General features: G+C 43.5%; 1 protein-coding gene across 2 annotated transcripts in view; it reads right to left on the reverse strand.

The window, feature by feature from the left end:
- The window catches only part of IGSF9 (immunoglobulin superfamily member 9), a 60,046-nt gene that overhangs the window by 25,225 nt on the left and 7,158 nt on the right, over positions 1–27,663 (reverse strand). Inside the window, exons 3-12 of one of the 2 annotated variants that reach the window (XM_070766363.1) lie at positions 27,019–27,210; positions 18,587–18,739; positions 14,897–15,048; positions 13,418–13,535; positions 11,194–11,335; positions 8,527–8,672; positions 5,782–5,924; positions 3,757–3,897; positions 1,260–1,376; positions 203–353 (exon numbers count right to left, since the gene is read on the reverse strand). In XM_070766363.1, coding sequence (XP_070622464.1) covers positions 203–353; positions 1,260–1,376; positions 3,757–3,897; positions 5,782–5,924; positions 8,527–8,672; positions 11,194–11,335; positions 13,418–13,535; positions 14,897–15,048; positions 18,587–18,739; positions 27,019–27,210 — 1,455 coding nt within the window. Of the gene's footprint in view, positions 1–202; positions 354–1,259; positions 1,377–3,756; positions 3,898–5,781; positions 5,925–8,526; positions 8,673–11,193; positions 11,336–13,417; positions 13,536–14,896; positions 15,049–18,586; positions 18,740–27,018; positions 27,214–27,663 lie in introns of both variants that reach the window. The other variant, XM_070766362.1, reaches the window with a different exon arrangement.

Below are 27,663 nucleotides of genomic sequence, written 5' to 3' on the forward strand. Positions count from 1 at the left end.
TCCAAATCACAGCGGACACCAGAACGAGCGTCCTGCCCTGTTTGTTGTCCAACGGAGGGCAACAAGACAAAAGACGTCCCCATTCAGGCCGTTGGCCAAACACGACTTTTCCTAGTGAAAAGTATCAATGCTGCGCCTTCAAACCGAAACATTTTTCGAAAGGGTCCGGGGCTGTTGGGTACCCTCTGAGATGAGGACTCACCCAACACGTAGACACTGGTGGTGGCACTAACCCTGGCCACGCCGTTGTTGGCGGCACATTCCCACAAGCCGTGTTGGTCCTTCGTCAGGGGCCGCAGGTCCAGGCTGCCGCTCGTGTCCACCTGCGCATTGGCCAGGGTCTTGCTACCCACCTGTGTGGCAGGACACCAAAGAAAGCCACCTGATCAGGTCACGTACAAGCAAGTCCTCACTTAACAGCTCAAATCAGGGCCGGCAACTCTGCTGCTCTGCAAAGTCGTAATTAAGTGATTCCCCCCCCCCACACTCCCAAGTTTTATAATATTCTGCATTGAGAGCTGAAGGTATGCTACGGCAGTCTTAAAATGTAAAATTTAATAGGAAAGTGAACCCAAGAACAAAGGGGGCACAATCTGAGGTTAGTTGGGGCAAAGATCAGAAGCAACATGAGAAAATATTATTTTACTGAAAGAGTAGTAGAGGCTTGGAACAAACTTCCCGCAGACGTGGTTGGTAAATTCACAGGAACTGAATTTAAACATGCCTGGGATAAACATATATCCATCCTAAGATGAAGTACAGGAAATAGTATAAAGGCAGACTAGATAGGCCACAAGGTCTTTTTCTGCCGTCAGTCTTCTATGTTTCTATGTAACTACAGATAGTCCTCCTCTTAATGATGATTCATTCATAGAAACATAGAAACAAACCATTTTATGTATGGTTTGTATGAGATGTATGATTGTTTTTATATTAAGGGTTTTAAATTGTTTTAATACAGTGTTCCCTCGATTTTCGCGGGTTCGAACTTCGCGGAAAGTCTATACCACGGTTTTCCAAAAATATTAATTAAAAAATACTTTCCCACCCAATGACATCATATGTCATCGCCAAACTTTTGTTTGCCTTTAATAAATATATTTTTTTAATAAACTTTAATAAATAAACATGGTGAGTAATAATCTGAATGGTTGCTAAGGGAATGGAAAATTGCAATTTAGGGGTTTAAAGTGTTAAGGGAAGGCTTGTGATATTGTTCATAGCCATTGTCCAGTTTGTGCAAAGTGGCCGCGACTCACTTTTGTCCAAGTGGTGATGGGTAGGGGGTCTCCTTGAGCCACGCATGGAATTAGCAGCTCTCGACCCACCTCCTGGAAATATTCCTCTTTGGGCCGAAGGGTGAACTTGGGAGGGTCCTGATAGAAAAAAGAATAACCACAGAAAACACACACCACAGTTAATTATATATTTATTTATATTTACAGTGATACCTTGTCTTTCAAACTTAATTGGTTCCGGGACGAGGTTCTTAAGATGAAAAGTTTGTAAGACAAAACAATGTTTCCCATAGGAATCAATGGAAAAGCGATTAATGCGTACAAGCCCAAAATTCACCCCTTTTGCTAGCCGAAGCGCCCGTTTTTGCACTGCTGGGATCCCTTGAGGCTCCCGTCCATGGGAAACCCCACCTCCGGACTTCTGTGTTTTTGCCATGCTGCAGGGGAATCCCAGCAGGTGAATCCCAGCATCACAAAAACGAGCACTTCGCTGGCAAAGGAAGTCCGGAGGTGGGGTTTCCCAGCGAAGGGAGCATCAGTGAAATCACAGCATCGCAAAAACACCGAAGTCCTCGAAACCCCACCTCTGAACTTCTGTTTTTGCGATGCTGCAGTTTCACTGAGGCTCTCCTCGCTGGGAAACCCCACCTCCGGACTTCTGTTGCCAGCGAAGCACCCGTTTTTGCACTACTGGGATTCCCCTGCTGGGATTCCCCTGCAGCATCACAAAAACACGGAGGTGGGGTTTCCCAGCGAGGGGAACCTCAGGGGAATCCCAGCAGCACAAAAACGGGCGCTTCAATGACAACAGAAGTCCAGAGATGGGGCATCCCAGTGGCGGTGGTGGGTTTGTAAGGTGAAAATAGTTTGTAAGAAGAGGCAAAAAAATCTTAAACCCCGGGTTTGTATCTTGAAAAGTTTGTATGACAAAGGCGTTTGTAAGATGAGGTATCACTGTATTTATTTATTAGATTCCTATGCCACCCTTCTCCTGAAATTTATTAATAATTAAATTTATTTAATTATTGATTGATTGACTGATATAGACTTCTATGCCGCCCAGTCGTGAAGGACTCAGGGCGGCTATATTTACAAATTACAGTAGTAAAGAAGTCAAATATAAATACTATATATATATATACACAGTACACTTATATATAAATATGTGAGAAATCTAACATTTAAAATACAGTGGTACCTCGACATACGAGTTTAATTCGTGCCAGAGCCGAGCTCGTATGTCGATCAATTCGCATCTCGAACGAATGCCTTTAGATTTTGCATTTTGCGCCGAGATAACTGGAAACATGGAATTCTTGCGCCACCTAGTGGACGCTCGGCTCGTATCCCGAATTTGAGCTCGAGTGTCGAACAGAAATTTTGCTCGCGTCTCGGCTCATAACTTGGAATACTCGGCATGTGGAGCAGCTCGTATCTAGAGGTACTACTGTACTAAAAAACATCAAGTCTAAAATCGCGTACAAATCTAACTAGAATCATATTCTAAAACCCCGATTCATTTAAAAACCAATCATCCAGGTTTCATATTGGCATACATCATAGGCCAGGGTTGATGTTAAAATTCAACAACCCCAAGCCTGTCGCAGAGGTGCTTTTTTAAGGCTTTGCAAAAGGCTGAGGGGGAGTTGATTCCAGAATAGCACAGTTGGAAGGGACCTTGGAGGTCTTCTAGTCCAACCCCCGCTCAACCAAGAGGCCCTATACCAGGGCTGTCAAACTCCCGGCCCACGGGCCAGATGTGTCACACGCTGGCCACGGCCACGGCCGGTTTAGCGAAGGTAGAAAAAAGTCCCAAAACGTCACCTGATGATGCCCCTGCCCTATATCTTTTCACACATGGCTGTCCAATCTCTTCTTAAAAACCTCCACAACTTCTGATTTAACTGTTCTCATTCCCAAGAAATTCCTCCTTATTTCTAAATTGTTTCTCTCTGCATTCTTTCTAGAATGTCAACAACTTTTTTTTATATCGCGGTGACCAAAACTGGATGCGGTATTCCAAGTCTGGTTTAACCAGGGCAGTAGAACATTTCATAACATTTCACATAAAAAAGACATCTAAAATTGCCGATAAAGGGCTTAAATGGGAGTTGAAATCCATCCATCTTAAAGTTGCCAAGGTTGTTGTTGTTGTTGTTGTTGTTGTTATTATAATTATTTATTAGATTTGTATGCCACCCCTCTCCAAAGACTCGGGGCGGCTCACAGCAATAATAAAAACAATATAGTAGTGGAACAAATCTAATATTTAAAAAAACATATAAAACCCTATCATTATTTAAAAAAACCAAACAGCACGTTCATACCAAACATAAAACAAAGTATTAAAAAAGCCTGGGGGAAAGGTGTCTCAACTCCCCCATGCCCCCAGGTTGAGCGATCTAGAACCCAGACATCTCTGCCAGCACTACAAGAGATGGAGACGCCTGGATTTTTTAATGGAGAATTCATTTTGTCCTGCCCCCACTTCCCGGCTCCCCCATAATTTCTTACTCACTTTGAGGAGGGCCCGCGTGGGTGTCGAAATACCAGCTGTTCCAAAACTGTTGTACGGGGTACAAGCATACACGCCTAGGGCATCATCGTTGCTTGTGGCGATGATAATCGTCCCGTCGGTATTCAGGGACCAACCTGGGAACTATAGAAATTGAGAAACCATGTTTTACGGTTGGCATCTCCTACCGAGCGAGATGTATTCAAAATGGTTCAGCACAATGTTGGAGATGTGGGTATAAGCAGGGCACCTATCATCATATGTGGTGGACCTGCCCCAAATCAAAGAGGCATTGGTGCAAAATAAAGAACTGGATGGGAGACATAACAGGGCAAAAATACAATTTAAACCGGGATTATTCCTTGTTAGTATCCTAGAGGTGAAAATGGATAAGGAAATTCAATATATATTTATTTATTTTATTTATTTATTAAATGGCGCCCTTCTACGAAGACTCGGGGTGGCATACAAATCTAATAAATAAATAAAATAAATAAATATATATTGAATTTCCTTATCCACTTTCGCCTCTAGGATACCAACAAGAATAATTCCGGTTTAAATTGTTGTTTCTATTTCTTCTTTCTTTCTTTCTTTCTTTCTTTCTTTCTTTCTTTCTTTCTTTCTTTCTTTCTTTCTTTCTTTCTTTTTCTTCTTCTTCTTCTTCTTCTCCTCCTCCTCATCCTATTATTATTATTATTATTATTATTATTATTATTATTATTATTATTATTAATTAGATTTGTATGCTGCCCTTCTCCGAAGACTCAGACTGGCTCCCATCCAGTTTTTTTATATTGCATCAATGCTTCTTTGATTTTGGACATGTCCACCACATATGTTAATAGGTACCCTGCTTATACCCACATCTCCACCATATAATAATGCACATACTGACAGCCGCTAGAATTATCTTAGCACAACACTGGAAACAGGCCGACTGCCCGTTAGATGTAAAAATTATTAGTAAAATATTGCAATTCGCTGAAATGGACAAACTGACCATGAAGCTACACAAAAGTGGTGAATCAGAATATTACAAAGTTCGGAGTAGATGGTATATCCGGGTTAGAAAATAGAAATAAAAATTAGATAATAACATATCAATACCTATACGTATGTATGGAAGAGAATGTAAAAAAGGGGATATGTGTGTAAATAGCAATAATGTAAATAATAATGTAATACATTAAAAATTAGAATTGAGATAAGTAACTGTTACTAGTGATACTGGTACGAACTTGCTGTAATGAGGGACGGGGGGGAGAGGAATTATTTATTTATTTATTTATTTATTTATTTATTGGATTTATATGCCGCCCCTCTCCGAAGACTCGGGGCGGCTAACAGCAATCATAAAACAGTGTACAATAATAATCCAATATTTTTTTTAAAAAAAATGAATTAAAAACCCATTAATATAAAAAACCAAACATACATACAAACATACCATGCATAAAATTGTAAATACAGTGGCGGTAGTCAGTTTATGCACTATTTATTGAATACTTAATAGTTTTTTTTATTGTCCTTCTTTCTCTACTACCTTACTATGATCCTTAATTACTTTTAAAATAGGACATAATTAAATAGTATGTTTTTACCCATAAAGGCTTTAATCATTTTAATCGTTACCTAGAACTGAACTTTTATAGCAATTAAAGAAAATTGAGCTACTTGCCTAATCCGTTATCCTTCTGAACCTTGTGGGTTCAGTACAAAACCTGAAAATGTTACTTTGCTCCTCAACGACCAATGCTGTCTGTTAATTCTCCTTTTTGTGGCTGTTCAAATAATGTGACTTAATCAACTGAAAAACAGTCCAAGCACCTATTTGAAAACTTATCTTGGGCGGTAAGCCACTCCCACCCCGTCACATGACCTTTAAGCCACCCCATTCACATGATTGTCAAGCCACTCCTACCTGGTCACGTGACCACCAAGCCACACCCACGAAATAAGCCACGCCCACAGCGTGGCAGTAAAATGTTGGCAGCCCATCACTGCCACGGTCTCCCAAAAACGTACCTTGCCGATCTCCAGCGGTTGTCCATCTTTGATCCAGCTGACGGAGAGCAGGGGAGGATTGGCTCTGCTGGGGCACCGGATTGTGCCTTGCATGCCGATTGGCAGAAAGGTCTCTGCAGGCATCTTAGCGACTTGAGCCGGATCTGTCAGATGGGAGGACAGCTTGGTGTCAAACGGCGGGATGGGCGAGATCAGGGCATTGGGGAGGAAAGTTAGCAAGACTAGGCGGTAACGGAAGAGGGGCTGTGGGGCGGTGGGATCCCCTGGGAATAGGATTGTGAGCTCAAGAGGTGGACGAAGAACCTAGCAAGGAACTACCGTATTTTTCGCAGTACAGTAATACCTCGTCTTACGAACTTAATTGGTTCCGGAAGGTGGTTCGTAAGGCGAAAAGTTCGTAAGACGAAACAATAGGAAACAATGTAAAAGTGATTCATGCGGGCAAGGGGGGGGGGAAAATTGCAAAATGGCGCTCCGCTGGGCGCCGCCGCCTGGCTGTCACCTTTTAAAACTTTTTGGGTTCGGGTTCAGGAGGCTGCTGAGAAGCGCCGCCGCCCGGCTGTCACCTTCTGAAACAGCTGGGGGGCTTCTCGGCATTCTCCCAAACGCCGAACCTGGAAGTTCGACAAAAGTTTGGGTTCGGGTTCGGAGGCCGCCGAGAAGCGCCCGGCTATTTCAGAAGGTTCCAGCCGGGCGGCGGCGCCCAGCGGAGCGCTGTTTTTGCGATCAGCAGTGGCGTTTTCGGCCGATCTGGAGGCTGAAACGGAGGTGGGGAATCCCAATAGGGAATTCCATGGGCGGAGCTTTGACGTCACGAAGATGTCCTTTCCACACACCCCGCCTAAAAGAGGCTGAAAATTTGGGTGTGTCTTACACTGCAAATTTGGCTTTTATAGCAACAGCAATAGCATTTACAGAGATCCCTAATTTTTCGTGGGGGATGCGTTCCATGACCACCCGTGAAAAAACAAACTTTATGTATTTAACGAGTATTTGGAGTTTTAAAACCCACCCTTTGCATTAAACAGTCATTCTATAATGTTTCTCAGCTGGAATACATGTGATATCCTACCATTTTCTTTAATACATAGAAACATAGAAGTCTGACGGCAGAAAAAGACCTCATGGTCCATCTAGTCTGCCCTTATACTATTTTCTGTATTTTATCTTACAATGGATATATGTCTATCCTAGGCATGTTTAAATTCAGTTCCTGTGGATTTATCTACCACGTCTGCTGGAAGTTTGTTCCAAGGATCTACTACTCTTTCAGTAAAATAATATTTTCTCATGTTGCTTTTGATCTTTCCCCCAACTAACTTCAGATTGTGTCCCCTTGTTCTTGTGTTCACTTTCCTATTAAAAACACTTCCCTCCTGAACCCTATTTAACCCTTTAACATATTTAAATGCTTCGATCATGTCCCCCCTTTTCCTTCTGTCCTCCAGACTATACAGATTGAGTTCATGAAGTCTTTCCTGATAGGTTTTATGCTTAAGACCTTCCACCATTCTTGTAGCCCGTCTCTGGACCCGTTCACAACAGCAAAGCACAGTACAAATCCAATGATTAAAAACAATTTAAAACCCTTAATATAAAAACAGTCATACACCCCAAACACACCATACATAAAATGGAATGGCCAGGGGGAATCAATTTCCCCATGTCTGGCGGCAGAGGTGGATTTTTAAGAGTTTAAATGTTTCGATCATGTCCCCCCTTCCCCTTCTGTCCTCCAGACTATACAGATGGAGTTCGTGAAGTCTTTCCTGATAGGTTTTATGCTTAAGACCTTCCATTATTTTTGTAGCCCGTCTTTGGACCCGTTCAATTTGATCAGTATCTTTTTGTAGGTGAGGTCTCTAGAACTGCCCTGGTCAGACCCCACCTGGAGTACTGCATCCAATTCTGGTCACCTCACTACAAAAAAGACATCGAAACTCTGGAGAAGGTGCAAAAAAGAGCAACCAAAATGATTAGGGGACTCGAAACCAAGACTTACGAAGAGAGATTGAGAGAACTGGGCATGGACAGCCTAGAAAAAAGAAGGTCTAGAGGGGACATGATAGCAGTTTACAGATACTTGAGGGGTTGCCACGGTGAGGAGGGGGTCTCTTTATTCCCCAGGGCACCAGAGGGCCGGACGAGGAACAATGGTTGGAAGCTGACCAAGGAGAGATTCAACCTGGAAATAAGGAAGAACTTCCTGACGGTCAGAGCGATCAACCAATGGAACTGCCTGCCAGGGGAGGTGGTGAACTCCCCAACTCTGGACACCTTCAAGAGGAGATTGGACTTCCATTTGGCTGGGGTGCTGTAGGGTTTCCTGCTCAGGCAGGGGGTTGGACTCGATGACCTAATGGTCCCTTTCAACTCTATTAATAAAAAAAACCTGAACACAGTATTATTCCAAATGGTGTCTCACCAGCGCTCTATACAGCGGGATCACAATCTCCCTCTTCCTGCTTGTTACACCTCTAGCTATGCAGCCAAGCATTCTACCTGCTTTCCCTACCACCAGGTTCACCATCACTGCCCTATACCGTTTCAGGTTGTCCAATCTCTTGTAAAAAATCTCCTGTGATGGAGCAGCATCTAGCATCGCCAATCCAACGGATAACCCACAAAATGCAAAAACAAGGGACGTCTCTTTAGGAAATCTCCCTCACCCCCCCTTTAGGATTATTTCCTACCAGCTAATGATCTGAGTTAACGAAGATGCAAACGTAATTAAGCAGCACTTACACAGGACTGTAAGGAAGGCAGAAGCCGAGGGCGATTTCTGAAGCCCGTTGCTGGGAATGCAGGTAAATTTCCCCGTATCTTCCGGGGTCGTTTTCTGGACCAAAAGTCTTCCGTCCACCAGGATTTGAATCCGTGACCGGAGATGGCTGGAGGCCAGGAAGGGAAAAAGGAAGTCAAATGAAGAAGCACATCAAAAGACAGTTGTGTTGTCATTCTAGATCGGGGCGGGGTCTCCAAATTTGGCCACTTTAAGACAGAATTCTCTTTCCTCCCTTCTGTCCCCTTTTCTAACTGTTGTGGCCTACAGAGGAATCATTGAGTCTGTCATCTGCACCTCTATAACTGTCTGGTTTGGTGCTGCAACCCAACAGGACCGACACAGACTTCAGAGGAGAATCAGAATTGCAGAAAAAACAATTGCTGCCAACCTGCCTTCCATTGAGGACCTGTATACTGCACGAGTCAAAAAGAGGGCGGGTAAAATATTTACTGACCCCTCACATCCTGGACACAAATTGTTTCAACTCCTACCCTCAAAACGTCGCTACAGAGCACTGCACACCAGGACAACTAGACACAAGAACAGTTTTTCCCCAAACGCCATCACTCTACTAAACAAATAATTCCCTCAACACTGTCAGACTTTCTACTAAATCTGCACTTCTATTCTACTAGTTTTTCTCATCATTCCTATCACCCATTTCCTCCCATGTTGACTGTATGACTGTAACTTGTTGCTTATATCCTAAGATTTTTATTAATATTGCTTCTTCATTGCTTATTTGACCCCTATGACAATCATTAAATGTTGTACCACATGATTCTTGACAAATGTATATTTTATTTTATGTACGTTGAGAGCATATGCACCAAGACAAATTCCTTGTGTGTCCAATCACACTTGGCCAATAAAAATTCTATTCTATTCTATTCTATTCTATTCTATTCTATTCTATCGGCCACTGGTCCAGTGATGGGTAAGGTCAGATACGCAGAACTGGGGGGGGGGGAATTGTTCGGGTACGCAGAACCGGTAGAAATATTTTGAATTTTTTTTCCCTTCTGGGCTCTGGATATGTTTTTCCTATCGCAGTAAATGAGGTTGAATGTGTGTAATTTTAGAAGAGTTGTGTGCGTACCTACAGTTTATATAGTAGATAATGTCTATTTTTGTGTGCCTGTGTGTAATATGTATGTACACATAGGGCCTGTATACATAGAATTAAATAGTATATTTTGGATGTTTAGTAATAGTAAATAGGGAAATTGCATCTCTTTGAGACTCGGAGAGGCCAGGCACCCTAACCCAAACCCTTGACGTGAGTGACGTCAAGTTGGCCACCTTTAAGCCAGTCATGTGTCCTTTAAGCCAACCCCTGCTCACATGATAATCAAGCCACTCCCATCTGGTCACAAGGCTGGCAAGCCACACCCACAAAATAAACCACGCCCACAGCGTAGTAATAAAATTGTTTGCAGCACTTCACTGCACTGGCCCCTCCAGCACCAAAGAGCTCCAAGGGGGAAGAGAGAGTGAGAGTGGAGCTGGCAGAGGGGGGGGGGGTGTTAGATCCTGGGCCGTCTGTCAGCCCTCAGATGGAGAGGCAACAGCCTCCAGGTCTGGTGGTGGGTGATGAAGAAGAAGAGGAATGGCTGAGTCCATTGAGTGCATTGAAGACAGTGGAGGGCAGTGGAAATGTATGTGTCAGTCCTCGGGACGGAAGAGCCACTGCTACTAGAGAAGCCCCATTCTAGCTCTCTGGCAGGGGATGGAGATGAATAGAGGTGGCAGATTCATCTCCTGGTCGGATGGAGTAGTTGGAGTGAGGGGCTGGGGCTGCCGGCATTCCTAATAAAGGAATCGTTTGAGTATGAGGATTTGTGATGTTTTAGAGAGCTGGGTCAAGAACAAATTTCTCCCCAGAAAGCAATGTCTATCTATCTGTCTGTCTATCTTGTCTATCTATCTGTCTCTCTGTCTATCTCATCTATGTATTTTATCTATCTTATCTTGTCTGTCCGTCCATCCATCCATCGATCTCATCTATCTATCTATCTATCTATCTATCTATCTATCTATCTATCTATCTATCTATCTATCTATCTATCTATCTATCTATCTATCTGAGAAGCACTGCCTCTCTCTTCATCCATCTATATCTATCTATCTATTTGTCTGTCTGTCTCTCTCTCTCTCTCATCCTAACTATCTATCTACCTACCTACCTACCTATCTTTGCATCCATCTATCTTTGCATTTAGCCAGCCATCCAGCCAGCCATATCTATCTATCTATCTATCTATCTATCTATCTATCTATCTATCTATCTATCTATCTATCTATCTATCTATCTAACTATCACATTTACATATTAGGTTTAGATAAATAGATAAGATAGATAGATAGATAGATAGATAGATAATCTATCTTATCTATTTATCTAAGCCTAATATGTAAATGCTCAATTAAGCAAAAGTATGTAAAAAGTTTACTCGCCACCGCTGGTAGCGAACCCCCACCCTAGCTCTCCGGTTAAAAGGCAGGGGGTGGAGATGAATAGATGTGGCCAAAAATTATTCCTTCCCCTGCTGGACAGGCTTGTTAGCCTGCGGCGAGAGAGTTTTTGCCAATTTGCCGCGTTTGGGGAACTGGGTCAGGGCACTTACCCGAGATGGAAGACGTTGGTGCCGCCCTGAAACCAGCTGTAGGTGAGGTTGGCAGGATAGGCTTCAGCTCGGCAAGTGAAAAAGGCATCTTGGCTGAGGTTCACCGTGATGTCCTTGGGAGGGACCACGATCACGGGCGGCCCTGGCAGAAACGGAGGACAAAAAACCCGCAACCCCTCATCATTTTTTGCAGAAACTGAGCAAGACTGTCGAGTCGCCAACTTCAGTCATTAAATGAATGGTCGTAAGTTGAAGACTCGGGGCGGCTAACAACAGTAAAAAGACAATATGAACAACAGTAAAAAGACAATATGAACAAATCTAATATTAAAAGTAATGCAAAAAACCCCAATTTAAGAAACCAAACATACATACAGATGTACCATGCATACATTTTATAAGCCGAGGGGGAAGGGAATATCTCAGTTCCCCCATGCCTGAGGATAGAAGTGGGTTTTAAGGAGCTTACGAAAGGCAAGGAGGGTGGGGGCAACTCTGATATCAGGGGGGAGTTGGTTCCAGAGGGTCGGGGCCGCCACAGAGAAGGCTCTTCCCCTGGGTCCCGCCAGCCGACATTGTTTAGTCGACGGGACCCGGAGAAGGCCAACTCTGTGGGACCTAACTGGTCACTGGGATTCGTGCGGCAGAAGACGGTCCCGGAGATATTCTGGTCCGATGCCATGAAGGGCTATATAGGTCATAACCAATAATTTGAATTGTGACCGGAAACTGATCGGCAACCAATGCAGACTGCGGAGTGTTGGTGTAACATGGGCATATTTGGGGAAGCCCATGATAGCTCTCGCAGCTGCATTCTGCACGATCTGAAGTTTCCAAACACTTTTACAGCCAATGTAGCCTTTCATCTATTTAACCACGCTACTGTAAACCAAACAAGATAGTTAAGAGGTAAATTAACAGCAAAGCTTTAAACTCTGTTAACAATCTGTCATTGTTATTTAATTTGTAGAAAGTCTACAATACCTTTTTACGTGCCGCAAATCGCCACTATCATTACTGACCTTTAAAGTCCCTTCTGACTGATTGTATGATTATATTGCTTGGTTCCTAATATGATTTGATTGCTTATTTATACCCAGACTATCATTAAATGTTGTACCTTATGATTCTTGACAAACTTATTTTTCTTGTATGTACACCGAGGTAATATGCACCAAGTCACAGTTGGTCAATAAAAATTCTATTCTATTCTATTCTATTCTATTCATAGAAACATAGAAGACTGACGGCAGAAAAAGACCTCATGATCCATCTAGTCTGCCCTTATACTACTTTTTGTATTTTATCTTAGGATGGATCTATGTTTATCCCAGGCATGTTTAAATTCAGTTACTGTGGATTTACCAACCACGTCTGCTGGAAATTTGTTCCAAGCATCTACTACTCTTTCAGTAAAATAATATTTTCTCACATTGCTTTTGATTTTCCCCCCAACTAACCTCAGATTGTGTCCCTTTGTTCTTGTGTTCACTTTCCTATTAAAAACACTTCCCTCCTGGACATTATTTAACCCTTTAACATATTTAAATGTTTCGATCATGTCCCCCCTTTCCCTTCTGTCCTCCAGACTATACAGATGGAGTTCATTAAGTCTTTCCTGATACGTTTTATGCTTAAGACCTTCCACTATTCTTGCAGTCCGTCTTTGGACCCGTTCAATTTTGTCAATATCTTTTTGTAGGTGAGATCTCCAGAACTGGACACAGTATTATTCCCAATGGGGTCTCACCAGCGCTCTTTACAGCGGGATCAAAATCTCCCTCTTCCTGCTTGTTATACCTCTAGCTATGCAGCCAAGCATCCTACTTGCTTTCCCTACCGCCTGACTGCACTGTTCACCCATTTTGAGACTGTCAGAAATCACTACCCCTAAATCCTTTTCTTCTGACGTTTTTGCTAACACAGAACTGCCAATACAATACTCAGATTGAGGATTCCTTTTCCCCAAGTGCATTATTTTACATTTGGAAACATTAAACTGCAGTTTCCATTGCTTTGACCATTTATCTAGTAAAGCTAAATCCTTTACCATATTACAGACGCCTCCTTCTATATTGTATTTTTTTCTATATTCTATTCTATTCTAATCTATTCCATTCCATTCTTCATTCCACTATTCTATATTGTGTTCTGTATTCTGTGTTCTGTTTTCTATATTCTATTCTATTGGTTTACTAGCCTCTCCGGGTCAGAAACGACTTACCTTGGACAAGGAGGTGGGTTGTGTGAATGACAGCACCCTCCTGATTGGTGGCATGACAGGCGTACAGGCCAGCAGTGGTCCGCTCGACTCTAGCGATAAAGACAGTCCCATTTTTCACCTGGAAAAAACAAATAAAACATGAGTTTATTCTGACCTGTATCCTGTTGAAGAAAAACCCAATCTTCAGGCCACTGGATGGAACAACTCTCTGATTTAACACAACGTTCTGATTTAACTTCCAGAAGAGGTCGTGACAGCTGTCAGCGTGGATAGCTTCAAGGCAGGATTAGACAGATTCGTGGAGGCCAAGGGTATCAGTGGTTATTGAAACGGATGTCCATGTGCCGCCTCTATGTTGGTTGAGGCAGGCAGGATTCCCTTGGGTACCACTTGTTGGGGGTCAAGGGAAAGGGAGGGTCTTGCCTTCTCTTTCTGCTCAACATCCCCATGGACAATTGGTGGGCCACTGTGTGACACAGAATGCTGGACTCGATGGGCGTTGGCCTGATTCAGCAGGGCTCTTCTTAGGTTCTTATGTAAAATAATGCACTTGGGGAAAAGGAATCCTCAATCTGAGTATTTTGTGTTAGCAAAAACTTCAGAAGAAAAGGATTTAGGGGTAGTGATTTCTGACAGTCTCAAAATGGGTGAACAGTGCAGTCAGGCGGTAGGGAAAGCAAGTAGGATGCTTGGCTGCATAGCTAGAGGTATAACAAGCAGGAAGAGGGAGATTATGATCCCGCTATATAGAATGCTGGTGAGACCACATTTGGAATACTGTGTTCAGTTCTGGAGATCTCGCCTACAAAAAGATATTGACAAAATTGAACGGGTCCAAAGACGGGCTACAAGAATGGTGGAAGGTCTTAAGCATAAAACGTATCAGGAAAGACTTCATGAACTCCATCTGTATAGTCTGGAGGACAGAAGGAAAAGGGGGGACATGATGGAAACATTTAAATATGTTAAAGGGTTAAATAAGGTTCAGGAGGGAAGTGTTTTTAATAGGAAAGTGAACACAAGAACAAGGGGATACAATCTGAAGTTAGTTGGGGGAAAGATCAAAAGCAACATGAGAAAATATTATTTTACTGAAAGAGTAGTAGATCCTTGGAACAAACTTCCAGCAGACATGGTAGATAAATCCACAGTAACTGAATTTAAACATGCCTGGGATAAACATATATCCATCCTAAGATAAAATACAGAAAATAGTATAAGGGCAGACTAGATGGACCATGAGGTCTTTTTCTGCCGTCAGTCTTCTATGTTTCTATAGGTTTTACTGTAAACAAGAGTGATCCCAAACTTTTCCAACTTGGAGAACTGGTGGGAGGGAATCCCGCAAGCACAAGTAAAAGTTGCTTGCCCGCGGTTTGCGTGGCCCGGTTCTGAACAGGCCGTAGCCCTGGAAATGGGCCACATCCTGGTAGGTGGGTGACCCCCGCTAGTATAACAGACGTGTAGAAAACAACATACCTGTATTTCATCGTCATTTTCAATGGTTTGGGTGTCTCTCTTCCAAGAGACGAGAGGCGGAGGGTTGCCAGTGGCCGAGCAGGAAAGAGTGAGAGATTTTTGGTTCTGAATCTCTACCAAAGCTGGTGGGGTCTTCTGGAAGACGGGGGGAACTGCAAGACAAGATTGAGGAAACCGTACTGTTGTGGTTGGCTCTGGGCCAGCTCCTGCAACAGGGAATTTGGACGTTGGTTTAGGGGAATCCTCAGGGTCACAGAGACTTGTATTATTGCCAGCAGCTTCTGATAGCGAAGATTCATTGCCAAGGTCAGACGGTGGGGAAGCAGAATCAGATGGAGAGATGGGTGCAGCCAGCCCATTAGTTAATGACCTCATTGGTAAGACATCAGACTTGGAGGAGGATCGGTGGATAGATGCCCGAATGCGCAGGCTCATGGTTAGAAGGGACCAACTGCACAGGTATTGTCGGAGATTAGGGAGAACACCTGTTGCTGAGGCAATTCCGCCTGCTGCCGCACGAATCCCAGCGACCGATTAGGTCCCACAGAGTGGGCCTTCTCCGGGTCCCATCAACTAAACAATGTTGGTTGGCGGGCCGCCGGGGGAAGAGCCTTCTCTGTGGCGGCCCTGACCCTCTGGAACCAACTCCCCCGGAGATTAGAACTGCCCCTACTCTCCTTGCCTTTCGTAAACTCCTTCAGACCCACCTTTGTCGTCAGGCATGGGGGAACTGAGTCATCTCCCCCGGGCATATACAATTTATGAATGGTATGTCTGTATGTATGTTTGTTTAGAAAATGGGTTTTTTTAAATATTTTAAAACTGTAATTTAGATTTGTTGTAAATTGTTTCACTTTGTTTTGAGCCGCCCCGAGTCTGCGGAGAGGGGCGGCATACAAATCTAAATAATAAATAAATAATAAATAAATAAATTAGGTTAATGGGGTTGATGATAAATTGTGGGCATTGGGGAGTGAGAATGTGGGCGTTTATTCGTTTGGAGAAGGATCATTGCCAAGGTTGGGACTATTCCAATATTTCTGTTGACTCTTTGGACAATTCACAGTTGTGGACTCAAAAGAGGGGGAGCTGTGAGGAATCACAGCTGCCTTAATTGCTCTCTCTTGTTCCTGCTTTTGACCCATTCCAGGACTGTTATCTGGGTGAGAGAAATTTGACTCTGCTTAAACGCGTGTGCTTTTTAACACTGCTTCAGATAAACTACTTTTATTTCTTCTGTGCCGGCGTGTGTGTGTTTGACTTTGCATTCCTCTCTCACTGGGGGCTGCTACGGTTTCAACATCCCCATGCTCCATTACCTCGCTTCTGTCCCTCTTACTCGCTCGCTTCAGTCTTCCCTCTTCCCCTGGATCAAGGCTGGCCATCCCCAAAGCAACAATTAACTAGGAAAGGGATTACCACGGAGGTTCAGGCGAAAGGGCACCCACGAGAACCGGATTATGTTCAAAGCAAGACGGCAGATGGAGTAGCAGGTGAGGTCAATAATCAGCTAAGAAAGAGCGACGTTTGTAGGGCAAGCGATCCCTGGGGATCAACAGGCATGTATCTCTGAATGGGTCAGAACCTTTGCTAAGTCCCTTTCCGGTCCGTTTTGAAAGAAGGAAACAGTCAATATTTTTGTGTGTGTGCTTGTGTGTGTGTTTGTATGTATATATATAGTGATTCGACACAAAAATATGTAACCCTTCCCTGGTGCAGAGCTGAAGGGTTTGGATACTGTAGCCTAGAGGATAATTCTCTGCCTTACAAGGCAAAGGTTGCAGGTTCAAGTCCCAGTGAGTATGGCTAGCTGATGAGGCCAAAATAAGGCCGAAATAGATCTATCCTAGTCTCCCTTAATTTTCAAATTCAGCAAAAAAAAAATGTACACACACACATATATATATTTATCAATCAATCAATCAATCAATCAGATTTGTATGCCGCCCCTTTCCTTAGACTCGGGGCGGCTAACAACAATAATAAGACAATATAAACAAATCTAATATTTAAGTTAATTTAAAAACCCTAATTTAAGAAACCAATCATATATACAGACATACCATGCATAAATTTTATAAGCCTAGGGGGAAGGGAAAGTCTCAGTTCCCCCATGCCTGACGACAGAGGTGGGTTTTAAGGAGCTTACGAAAGGCAAGGAGTGTGGGGGCAACTCTGATATCTGGGGGGGAGCTGGTTCCAGAGGGCCGGGGCCGCCACAGAGAATGCTCTTCCCCTGGGTCCTGCCAAACGACATTGTTTAGTCGACGGGACCCGGAGAAGGCCAACTCTGTGGGACTAACTGGTCGCTGGGATTCATGCGGCAGAAGGCGGTCCCGGAGTATATAAGGCAGTAAAGGCAGGTTCAAATCCCGGTAAGGTTATAGCTAGCTGATGAAAGCTAAATAGCTTGAAATAGATCTATACTATTCTCCTTTCATCATCATCATCATCATCATCATCATCATTTATTAAATTTATATGCCGCCCTTCTCTGAAGAAGACTTATCAGCAAAAATATGTTACATGTATAGAATAGTTTGTCGGCTATTAGGCAAAAAGGTAGCAGTATGTTCCCTGCGATATTTGGGTATGCCAGGGTGATTCGACAGAAAAAACATATATGTATGCACACGCACGCACACACACACAAACACATATATATATGAAGAAATAATAGATATCACGATCTCTGGAACGTTGACATTTTAAAATTAAAAACTAAACTCTCGCCAGCCCCTGCCGACATCATCAGAGTTTAAAATCCCCATTTCTTCATCTATAAATATATTGGGAACTTACATTTTTAGGACAATACTTTCCCCCCCGGAGATCAGGACTGCCCCCACCCTCCTTGCCTTTCGCAAACTTCTTAAAACCCACCTCTGCCGTCAGGCATGGGGAAGTTGCATATGGTGTGTTTGCTGGTTTTTACATTAAGGGTTTTAAACTGTTTTAATAAATTGGATTTGCACTATGCTTTATTGTTGTGGGCCACTCCGAGTCTTCGGAGAGGGGCAGCATACAAATCTAATAAATCTAATAAATCAATCAATCAATCAATCAATAAATCAATCAATAAAAACACACACACACCCATCTATACTACTTTCCCTTCATTTTCATTATCAGCAAAAATATGTTATACATATAGAATATAGTTTGGCAAGAGAGGCAAAAAAGGAAGCAGTAGGCTCCCTGCCATATTTAATTTAATTTAATTTAATTTAATTATTCATTTATTTAATTAATTGGACTTATATGCCGCCCCTCTCCATGTACTCGGGGCGGCTTACAACATTTCCATAAAAAAGATACAATATATAAACAATTTCTAAGCCAATTATATAGAATAGTTAATAGTGAACCGAAGCCTGTTGACATAAGTGAGTCTTAAGACTCTTACGAAAGGCGAGGAGGGTGGGGGCAGTACGAATCTCTGGGGGGGGGAGACTGATTCCAGAGGGCCGGGGCCCACACAGAGAAGGCTCTTCCCCTAGGACCTGCCAAGCGACATTGTCTAGTTGACGGGACCTGGAGAAGGCCGACTCTGTGGGACCTCACCCAACGCAGGAGGCGGTCCCGCAGGTATACCAGGGTGCCATTCGGATATACCAGGGTGATTCAAGAGAAGAATACGCACATAAGATACATAGATTCACATGCAAACATACATTCTTCAAGACTTACAATTGACAACCAGGTGAGTCCAGGTGCCGTTCTGAAATTCGTCATCGTTGTTGGGGCGGTTGAGGAATAACACCCGGCACTCGTACCAGCCCTGGTCCTCGGGACGCAGGCGGTTAATCTGTAGGGAAGCCCCGGCTTGGATTCGTACACGACCTGCGTTGCAAAATGAGGTTCAAAAACGCCGCTTTAAAAAAATTGGGAATTGAGGAAGTAAATTTGGAGGCAGAGCAGGGATTCTGTAAGCTGCAGCTATCCTGATGAATTGTGGCCTGGTTGTTTTTTTTTTAGAATAGAAGAACAGAATTCTTTTACTGGCCAAGTGTGAATGGACACACAAGGAATTTGTCTTTGGTGCAGATGCTCTCAGTGTACATAAATGAAAAAGATACATTTGTCAAGAATCATGTGGTACAACCATAGTTCCCTCTAAGCTGAGCAGTGAGCAATCGCTCACTTAAAAATCATCATCAACTCAGAGTTTTCCAAACCTGCCCAGAAGCCGAGAGGGAAAGAGTGAGAGGGAAGGAGAGAGAGAGGAAGAGAGAGAAACAGATAGAAAAAAGAGAGGAAGGAAGAGAGAAAGAAAATCAAAATCTAGTTTGAAACTAGCTCAACTATTTAAGTGGCATTTTGATATTGATAGAGTTGCCCTATTATGAGCTCACTGTTATAGACACACAGTACAGTATTTTATTTTGAAATTCTCTGAGGCAAAACAGGGTGGGTTTTTTATGTTTGTTTGTTTGTTTATTTATTTATTTATTTATTATTTCTGTGCCGCCCAGTCCCGAAGGAACTGCCACTCAGACACTATACTTTTCCGCCCACCCCCCAAAAAAATTAGAGGGAACACTGGGTACAACACTTAATGACTGTCATAGAGTTCAAATAAGCAATAAGGAAACTATCAATATTAATAAAAATCTGCAGAATACAAGCAACAAGTTACAGAATCATGAGGTACAACACATTATTATTATTATTATTATTATTATTATTATTATTATTATTATTTATTGGCTTTGTATGCCGCCCCTCTCCGCAGACTCGGGGCGGCTAACAACAATGATAAAAAACAACATGTGAGAATCCAATTTAATAAAACAACTAAAAACCCTTATTATAAAAACCAAACATACACACAAACATACCATACATAACTTGTAATGGCCATGGGGAAGGAATATCCTAACTTCCCCATGCCTGGCGACAAAGGTGGGTCTTGAGTAATTTGCGAAAGACAAGGAGGGTGGGGGCCGTTCTAATCTCTGGGGGGAGTTGATTCCAGAGGGCCGGGGCCGCCACAGAGAAGGCTCTTCCCCTGGGGGCCGCCAAACGACATTGTTTGGTTGACGGGACCCGGAGAAGGCCAACTTTGTGGGACCTTATCGGCCGCTGGGATTCATGCGGTAGAAGGCGGTTCCAGATGTATTCTGGCCCAATGCCATGTAGGGCTTTAAAGGTCATTACCAACACTTTGAATTGTGACCGGAAACCAATCGGCAGCCAGTGTCATAGGGGTCAAATAAGCAATGAAGAAACAATCAATATTAATAAAAATCTTAGGATACAAGCAACAAGTGACAGTCATACAGTCCTAAGTGGGAGGAAATAAATGGGTGATAGGAATGAGGAGAAAAAACTAATAGAAATAGAAGTGCAGACTTAGTGAATAGTTTGACAGTGTTGAGGGGATTATTTGTTTAGCAGAGTGATGGCGTTTGGGGAAAAACTGTCCTTGTGTCTAGTTGTCTTGGTGTGCAGTGCTCTGTAGCGACGTTTTGGGGGCGGGAGTTGAAACAATTTACGTCCAGGATGCGAGGGGTCAGTAAATATTTTCCCCACCCTCTTTTTGACTCACGCAGTATACAGGTCCTCAATGGAAGGCAGGTTGGCAGCCATTGTTTTTTTCTGCAGTTCTGAGGGTGTGTGCAAATTTGTGTGTACACAGACAATCAAGAACAAACAAACAGAGGGCCAGCCTATATTTAATTTTATCCTATCTGCTTGCTGCCACCCAGATTATCAAACACAACGCCTGTGTTTATACAGTAGGCTGGCTTGCAAGCCAAGATGTAATATTCTCCTATCTTTGCACGCTTGCTCCTAGGAAAAGAGACATTTGTACAAATAAAGTGGACTGACTGATTTATTTCCAGTCCAGCTATTCAGGGGTCCACAGCCCTGACAATATTAGCAACACGTGAGCAGATCAGTTGTCTATGTTACTTATCCCCATGTTGTTATCAATGGGTAATTATGTATAGTATTTGTTTCTAGTTATAGAGTGGTTTTTTTTCCTTACATTACATTTGTTTCTTGTTAGGTGGCAAGCTTGTTCCCTTTTTACATTTATTTTTTCATACATTGTATTTGTTTCTTGTTATATAGTAAATTTGATCCTTTTTTTCATTTCTTCTACTGTATTTGTTTTAATGCCATCTGGACCATCTTGATGCAGAATTCACATGGTTTGAGTGGGGGAAAGAAAAGGAGGGAGCGAGGGAGGGAGGGAAGGAAGGAAGGAAGGAAGAAGGAAGGATGGAGACAGGGAGGGAGAGAAGGAAGAAAGGAAGGAAGGAAGAAAATGGAGATGAATGAAGGAAAGCACGGGAAGAGGAAGGAATGGGAGTGAAAAGGAAGCAAGAAAGTTTGCATAGGGAGGGAAAGAAAGAGGGAGAAAGCAAGGGAGGAAGAGGAGAGAGAAGAAAGAGAGGAAGAAAGAAAGGGAGGAGGAGGAAGTTTGCATAGGAAAGAAGGAAGGAGGGAAGGAAGAAAAGTGAGAAAGCAAGGAAGTGGAGGGCGGGAGAAGGAAGGGAGGGAGGGAGGGAAGGAAGAAAGGAAGGAAAGGAGGAGAAAGCAAGGAAGGAAGGAAGGAAAGGGAGGGTAGGAGAAGGAAGGAAGGAAAGAAAGAAAGAAGGAAGGAGACAGGGAGGGAGAGAAGGAAGAAAGGAAGGAAGGAAGAAAAATGGAGACGAATGAAGGAAAGCACGGGAAGAGGAAGGAATGGGAGCGAAAAGGAAGCAAGAAAGTTTGCATAGGGAGGGAAAGAAAGAGGGAGAAGGCAAGGGAGGAAGGGGAGAGAGAAGAAAGAGAGGAAGAAAGAAAGGGAGGGGAAGGAAGTTTGCATAGGAAAGAAGGAGGGAGAGAAGGAGGGAAGGAAGGAAGAAAAGGGAGAAAGAAAGGAAGGAGGGGCAGAAGGAAGTGGAGGGAGGGAGAAGGAAGGGAGGGAGGGAGGAAGGGAAGGAAAAAAGGAAGGGAAGGAGGAGAAAGCAAGGAAGGAAGGAAGGAAGGAAAGGGAGGGTAGGAGAAGGAAGGAAGAAAGGAAGAAAGAAGGAAGGAAGGAAGGAAGATTTCACTAAAGACTATATCTCCAACTAAGTTAATTTAGGCTTTTCAAGGGACTCCTGACAAAACTCTCTGAAGAGAAGCCAACTCTAAGCTATAATCTGAATTTTTCCGATTCCCCGCCTGCTTCCTTCCCTTGCAAACCGCCACCTCGCGTCTGGCTTAATAAACCCCCTGCTGCAGCGTTGGCCAAAACCAAACTGGCAGGTTACTTGAGAGAACTGGAAATAAAAAGCAGGCCGCAATTAAAGTGGGCACAATTTCCCCGAGTGTTCATAGGCAAACCAGTCTGAGCAAGTCGGCGGGAGCTCACAATCCCCAAGAAGGATTCCCACCCTCGGTTGTTTAAAGAGAAGAAAAGAGTTCAAAAGGTTGGCCAGACAATGGGGCAGAGACGCCTCTTAAAAATCCCTGACCCGGAAAAAAGGAAGCAAAGAAAAGAGGGGATAAAGAAGGAGGGGGGAGGGGAGAAAAAAACGACCAAACGGCAGCCATTTGGGGCCACCACCCAAGTGGTTTTCCGAAGCAGACCTTGTGTCGTTTTGATCATCAACACTCCACAACGCCCAAGAGGTTTCCCCCCAAAATGACACAAAAATGGCAACAAAATTCTAGGACCTGGAAAAAAAGGAACATTCCAGGGAATGCTGGAACATTCTAGAGAATGCCGGAATATTCTGAAGAGTGCTGGAAAATCCTTCCCACCCACCCCTTTTCCTTGCAGAACGTTTAAAACTTCTCAACTTGTTTGAGAATTGATTTTTTTTGGGGGGGGGGGGGTGTTATTTTGGGACAGAAAAGGATTTGGTTTGTGAAAACCACCAATGATGGTTAAATTGATGTAATAGAAGAAAAAAAGAAGGAGGAGGAGGAGGAGAAGAGGAAGAGGGAGAAGGAAGAGAAGGAGAAGAAGAAGGAGGAGGAGGAGAAGAGGAAGAGGGAGAAGGAAGAGAAGAAGGAGGAGGAGGAGAAGAGGAAGAGGGAGAAGGAGAAGGAAGAGAAGGAGAAGAAGGAGGAGAGGAAGAGGAAGAAGAGGAAGAAGAAGAGGAGGAGGAGGAGAAGTGGGAGAAGGAGAAAAAGGAGGAGGAGGAGATGGATGGATGGAAAATTCATGAACATTCTGGAGTTGAAATGTCCCACAAGTCCACGCTGCTTCTTTTGGGGACTGTAGAAGGTGGCAAAAAAGGATGCAAGAACTTTTTCCGAGTCTCCATCGCAATCTTTGCTTGGGTATATCTACTTCTCTAAACAAACACACCCACTGAAGCTCCATTATAATGAACCTTGCCATCGCTGTGTCGATAAATAAGGGCCAAACTGCCAACACCTGTCTGCAAAAACAAACACAAACACACCTTCCTGGGCGAGGCCAGTCCAATGTCTACAGATTAAAAGGCTGCTTGTCTTTGCAAGAGAGCCACGATTCTCAAATGTCTGGTTACTGCAGCCCTTACGACAACAACGAAAAAAAAAGAGATATACCTGTAAATCCAATTGGCAAATCCAATTGAATTAAAATGTGTGATTTTTAAAAAAAATTTATCCGTAAGGGCCGAGCCAGACCCTAAAGGCAGTCTTTGAACAATTTTAAGGGCGCTGTCTCGTTTCTGAAATTATCCTACGGGCTTTCAGGAATTTGAAACAAGAGGCCCAGCCTGGCTGAACTTTGCTTCTTGCCCTCCGAACACATGAACTGACTAAATTGCTTTATGGCTAAAGACGTTTACGACGGGGCTTTTTCTGGAATAAATCCAGAAGGATGTTTCATTTCTAAAAACCAAAAGGAGAGACGTGTTGCTAAGATGACCGCACCCATTTCATCAGCATTAAAGGGCACGTCAAACACAGAATTTAAGTACAGTGTTCCCTCGATTTTCGCGGGTTAGAACTTCGCGGAACGTCTATACCACGGTTTGTCAAAAATACTAATTGAAAAATAATTCGCGGTTCCCCCCCCATACCACGGTTTTTCCCGCGCGATGACGTCATATGTCATTGCCAAACTTTCGTCTGCCTTTAAAAAACATTTTTGTAAATAAACTTTAATAAATAAACATGGTGAGTAATAATCTAAATGGTTGCTAAGGGAATGGGAAATTGTAATTTAGGGGTTTAAAGTGTTAAGGGAAGGCTTGGGATACTGTTCATAGCCAAAAATAGTGAATTTACTTCCGCATCTCTACTTCGCGGACATTCAACCTTTCGCGGGCGGTCTCGGAACGCATCCCCCGCGAAAATCGAGGGAACACTGTATAATTATTATTTATTAATTGGATTTCCATGTCGCCCCTCTCCGAGGACTCGGGGCGGCTCATAACATAATATTTATTTATTTATTGGATTTGTATGCCGCCCCTCTCCGCAGACTCGGGGCAGCTAACAACAATGGTAAAACAACATGTAACAATCCAATTTAATAAAACAACTATAAAAACCCTTATTATAAAAAACCAAACATACACACAAACATACCATGCATAACTTGTAATGGCCTAGGGGGAAGGAATATCTTAACTCCCCCATGCCTGGCGACAAAGGTGGGTCTTGAGTAATTTGCGAAAGACAAGGAGGGTGGGGGCCGTTCTAATCTCTGGGGGGAGTTGATTCCAGAGGGCCGGGGCCGCCACAGAGAAGGCTCTTCCCCTGGGGCCCGCCAAACGACATTGTTTGGTCGACGGGACCTGGAGAAGGCCAACTCTGTGGGACCTTATCGGCCGCTGGGATTCGTGCCGTAGAGGCGGTTCCGGATGTATTCTGGCCCAATGCCATGTAGGGCTTTAAAGGCAATATCTTGGATCCAATTAATTAAAATCTAAAACCCCAAAAAGCATACAAAACAAATCTTCCATTCGCTCAACATTCTCTCAAGTAATTCTCTACTTGCAAACAATTCACCGAGAGAATGTTTTGGAAATTTAATTTAATTAAATTAAATTAAGTGAAAAGAAATGGTGGAATTAAATCTCCGCCTTTTCCCCTTTGGACACGACTGATGGTTCCAAGATAAATCAGGTTAATCCCACACCTGTTGATTGCATTTCCACAAGGAGTCCAAAGTTTAGATAAAGGTAGTCCTCCACTTACAACCACCCATTTAGTGACCGTTCAAAGTTACAACGGCGCTGAGAAAAGTGTGACCCAGGGACGTTTTTCACAGTTGCGACCTGTGCGGCGTCCCCCAGGGTCAAAATTCAGAGGCTTGGCAAGTGACTCACATTTATGACGGTTGCAGTGTATATGTGTCTGTATGTATCACGTGATTCCCCTTTTACGACCTTAAAACTCAATTGGGGAAACTAGATTCACCCAACAGCCGTGCAAACTCATTTAACAAGGGCCGTGATTCGCTTAACAACGGAAGCAAGGAAGGTTGTTAAAAGGGGACAAAACTCACTCAGCCATGACCTTCATTAGCAACATAAATTTTGGTCGGAGGACTGACCTGTTAACGGGATTTAAAGGGAGGCTTTCTAGACCTGGGATGGCAGTACGTTTATGCACTATTTATTGAATACATAATCATTTTTTTATTGTCCTTCTCTAGTACCTTAGTACAGTAATACCTCGTCTTACGAACTTAATTGGTTCTGGAAGTCGGTTTGTAAGGCGAAATATTCGTAAGACGAAACATTGTTTCCCATAGGAAACAATGTAAAAGCGATTAATGCGTGCAAATGGGGAAAAAATTGCAAAATGGCGCTCCGTTGGGCGCCACCACCCGGCTGTCACCTTTTAAAGCAGCTGTCCCAAACCCGAATCCGAACTTTTTGGGTTCGGGAGGCCGCCGAGAAGCCCCCCGGCTGTTTTAAAAGGTGACAGCCGGACGGGGCCGCCCAGCGGAGCGCCATTTTGCGATCTGTGGTGGGTTCGTAAGCCGAAAAAACTTCGTAAGAAGAGGCAAAAAATTTCCGAACCCCGGGTTCGTATCATGAGGGGGTTCGTATCACGAGGTACCACTGTATTTTTAAATTACTTAGTACCTTCTCTAATTAATTTTCCTGAATTACTTTTAAAATGGGAGATAATTAAATAGTATGTTTTTACCCGTAAATGCTTTAATCATTGTAATAGTTATCTAGAACTGAATTTTTAGAGCAATTAAGGAAAATTGAGCTACTTGCCTAATCTGTTCTCACATTTGCCTAATCTGTTTTTATACTCATGTGGGTTCAGTAAACAACCTGAAAATGTTACTGTGCTCCTCCTGTCTACCATTCGGTCTTTTTTGTGGCTATTCAAATAATGTGACTTAAATCAACCAAAAAAGAGTCCAAGCACCTATTTGAAACATAGAAAGATAGAAGACTGACGGCAGAAAAAGACCTCATGGTCCATCTAGTCTGCCCTTACACTATTTTCTGTATTTTATCTTAGGATGGATCTATGTTTATCCCAGGCATGTTTAGATTCAGTTACTGTGGATTTACCAACTACGTCTGCTGGAAGTTTGTTCCAAGGATCTACTACTCTTTCAGTAAAATAATATTTTATCACGTTGCTTTTGATCTTTCCCCCAACTAACTTCAGATTGTGTCCCCTTGTTCTTGTGTTCACTTTCCTATTAAAAACACTTCCCTCCTGGACCTTATTTAACCCTTTAACATATTTAAATGTTTCCATCATGTCCCCCCTTTTCCTTCTGCCCTCCAGATTATACAGATTGAGTTCATGAAGTCTTTCCTGATACGTTTTATGCTTAAGACCTTCCACCATTCTTGTAGCCCGTCTTTGGACCCGTTCAATTTTGTCAATATCTTTTTGTAGGTGAGGTCTCCAAAACTGAACACAGTATTCCAAATGTGGTCTCACCAGCATTCTATATAGCGGGATCACAGTCTCCCTCTTCCTGCTTGTTATACCTCTAGCTATGCAGAAAACTTATCTTGGTCAGCAAGCCACCCCCACCCCACTCACATGACCTTTAAGCCACCCTGTCACATGATTGTCAATCCACTCCTACCCTGTCACATGGCCATCCAGCCGCACCCACAAAATAAACCACGCCCACAGTGTGGCAGTAAAAAAATTTCACCCGCCTCAGACCAGATTTTTCCCCTGTGGAACCTCCGCCACAACTCACTCACCGACGTAGTCCGGATCCACCCGGGGGGAATACAGCCCGAATTTGATGAAGATGGGCAGCAAGAAACCGAACCGCACCCACTCGATGACGTAAAGCGGGGGTCTCGCCTCGTCCGGCTTCAGCAAGTTGCAGGGCAGAAGGGCAGTCTCTCCTTTGCGGCCGACCACCGTGCGAGACTCTGCTTTGCTGTCACCTGCTGGGGAGTAGTTAACGTGGAGAGAAAAGGCGATCAGCCGTTTTTGACGCTTCCGTTTTTCTGCCTCGCTTTGGGGGGTCGCCCCAAGCTTGCTTTTGGACCAGGATAGTATCAAAATTCCTCCATGGGGAGGAAGCAGCTTCCACCACTCTTTCCGGGTGCCCAGCTTTTTGGGTGAAGACGATATTCAAATTCCGCTATTCCAGTCTGGGGGGCTGGATTCGGCCCGTGGGTCAAGCCGTTGCAGAAGTTAAATTAAAGTCTTGCCACGCTATCTGTTGAGGACCTGATGTTTATTATGGGAACTTGGGAGGGGCGATTTTAATGATGCGGCCACAATTATTTCAAGTGTTTCAAGGACATCCCATGCCCACCCACCTGGGCTGAAGTGGAAGGAGGACTGGTTACGCTGACACAATCTGAGTGGGCGACATGACAAGTTTGTGGGTT

Source organism: Erythrolamprus reginae, chromosome 13, assembly GCF_031021105.1.
Source record: "Erythrolamprus reginae isolate rEryReg1 chromosome 13, rEryReg1.hap1, whole genome shotgun sequence".
Lineage (NCBI taxonomy): Eukaryota > Metazoa > Chordata > Lepidosauria > Squamata > Dipsadidae > Erythrolamprus > Erythrolamprus reginae.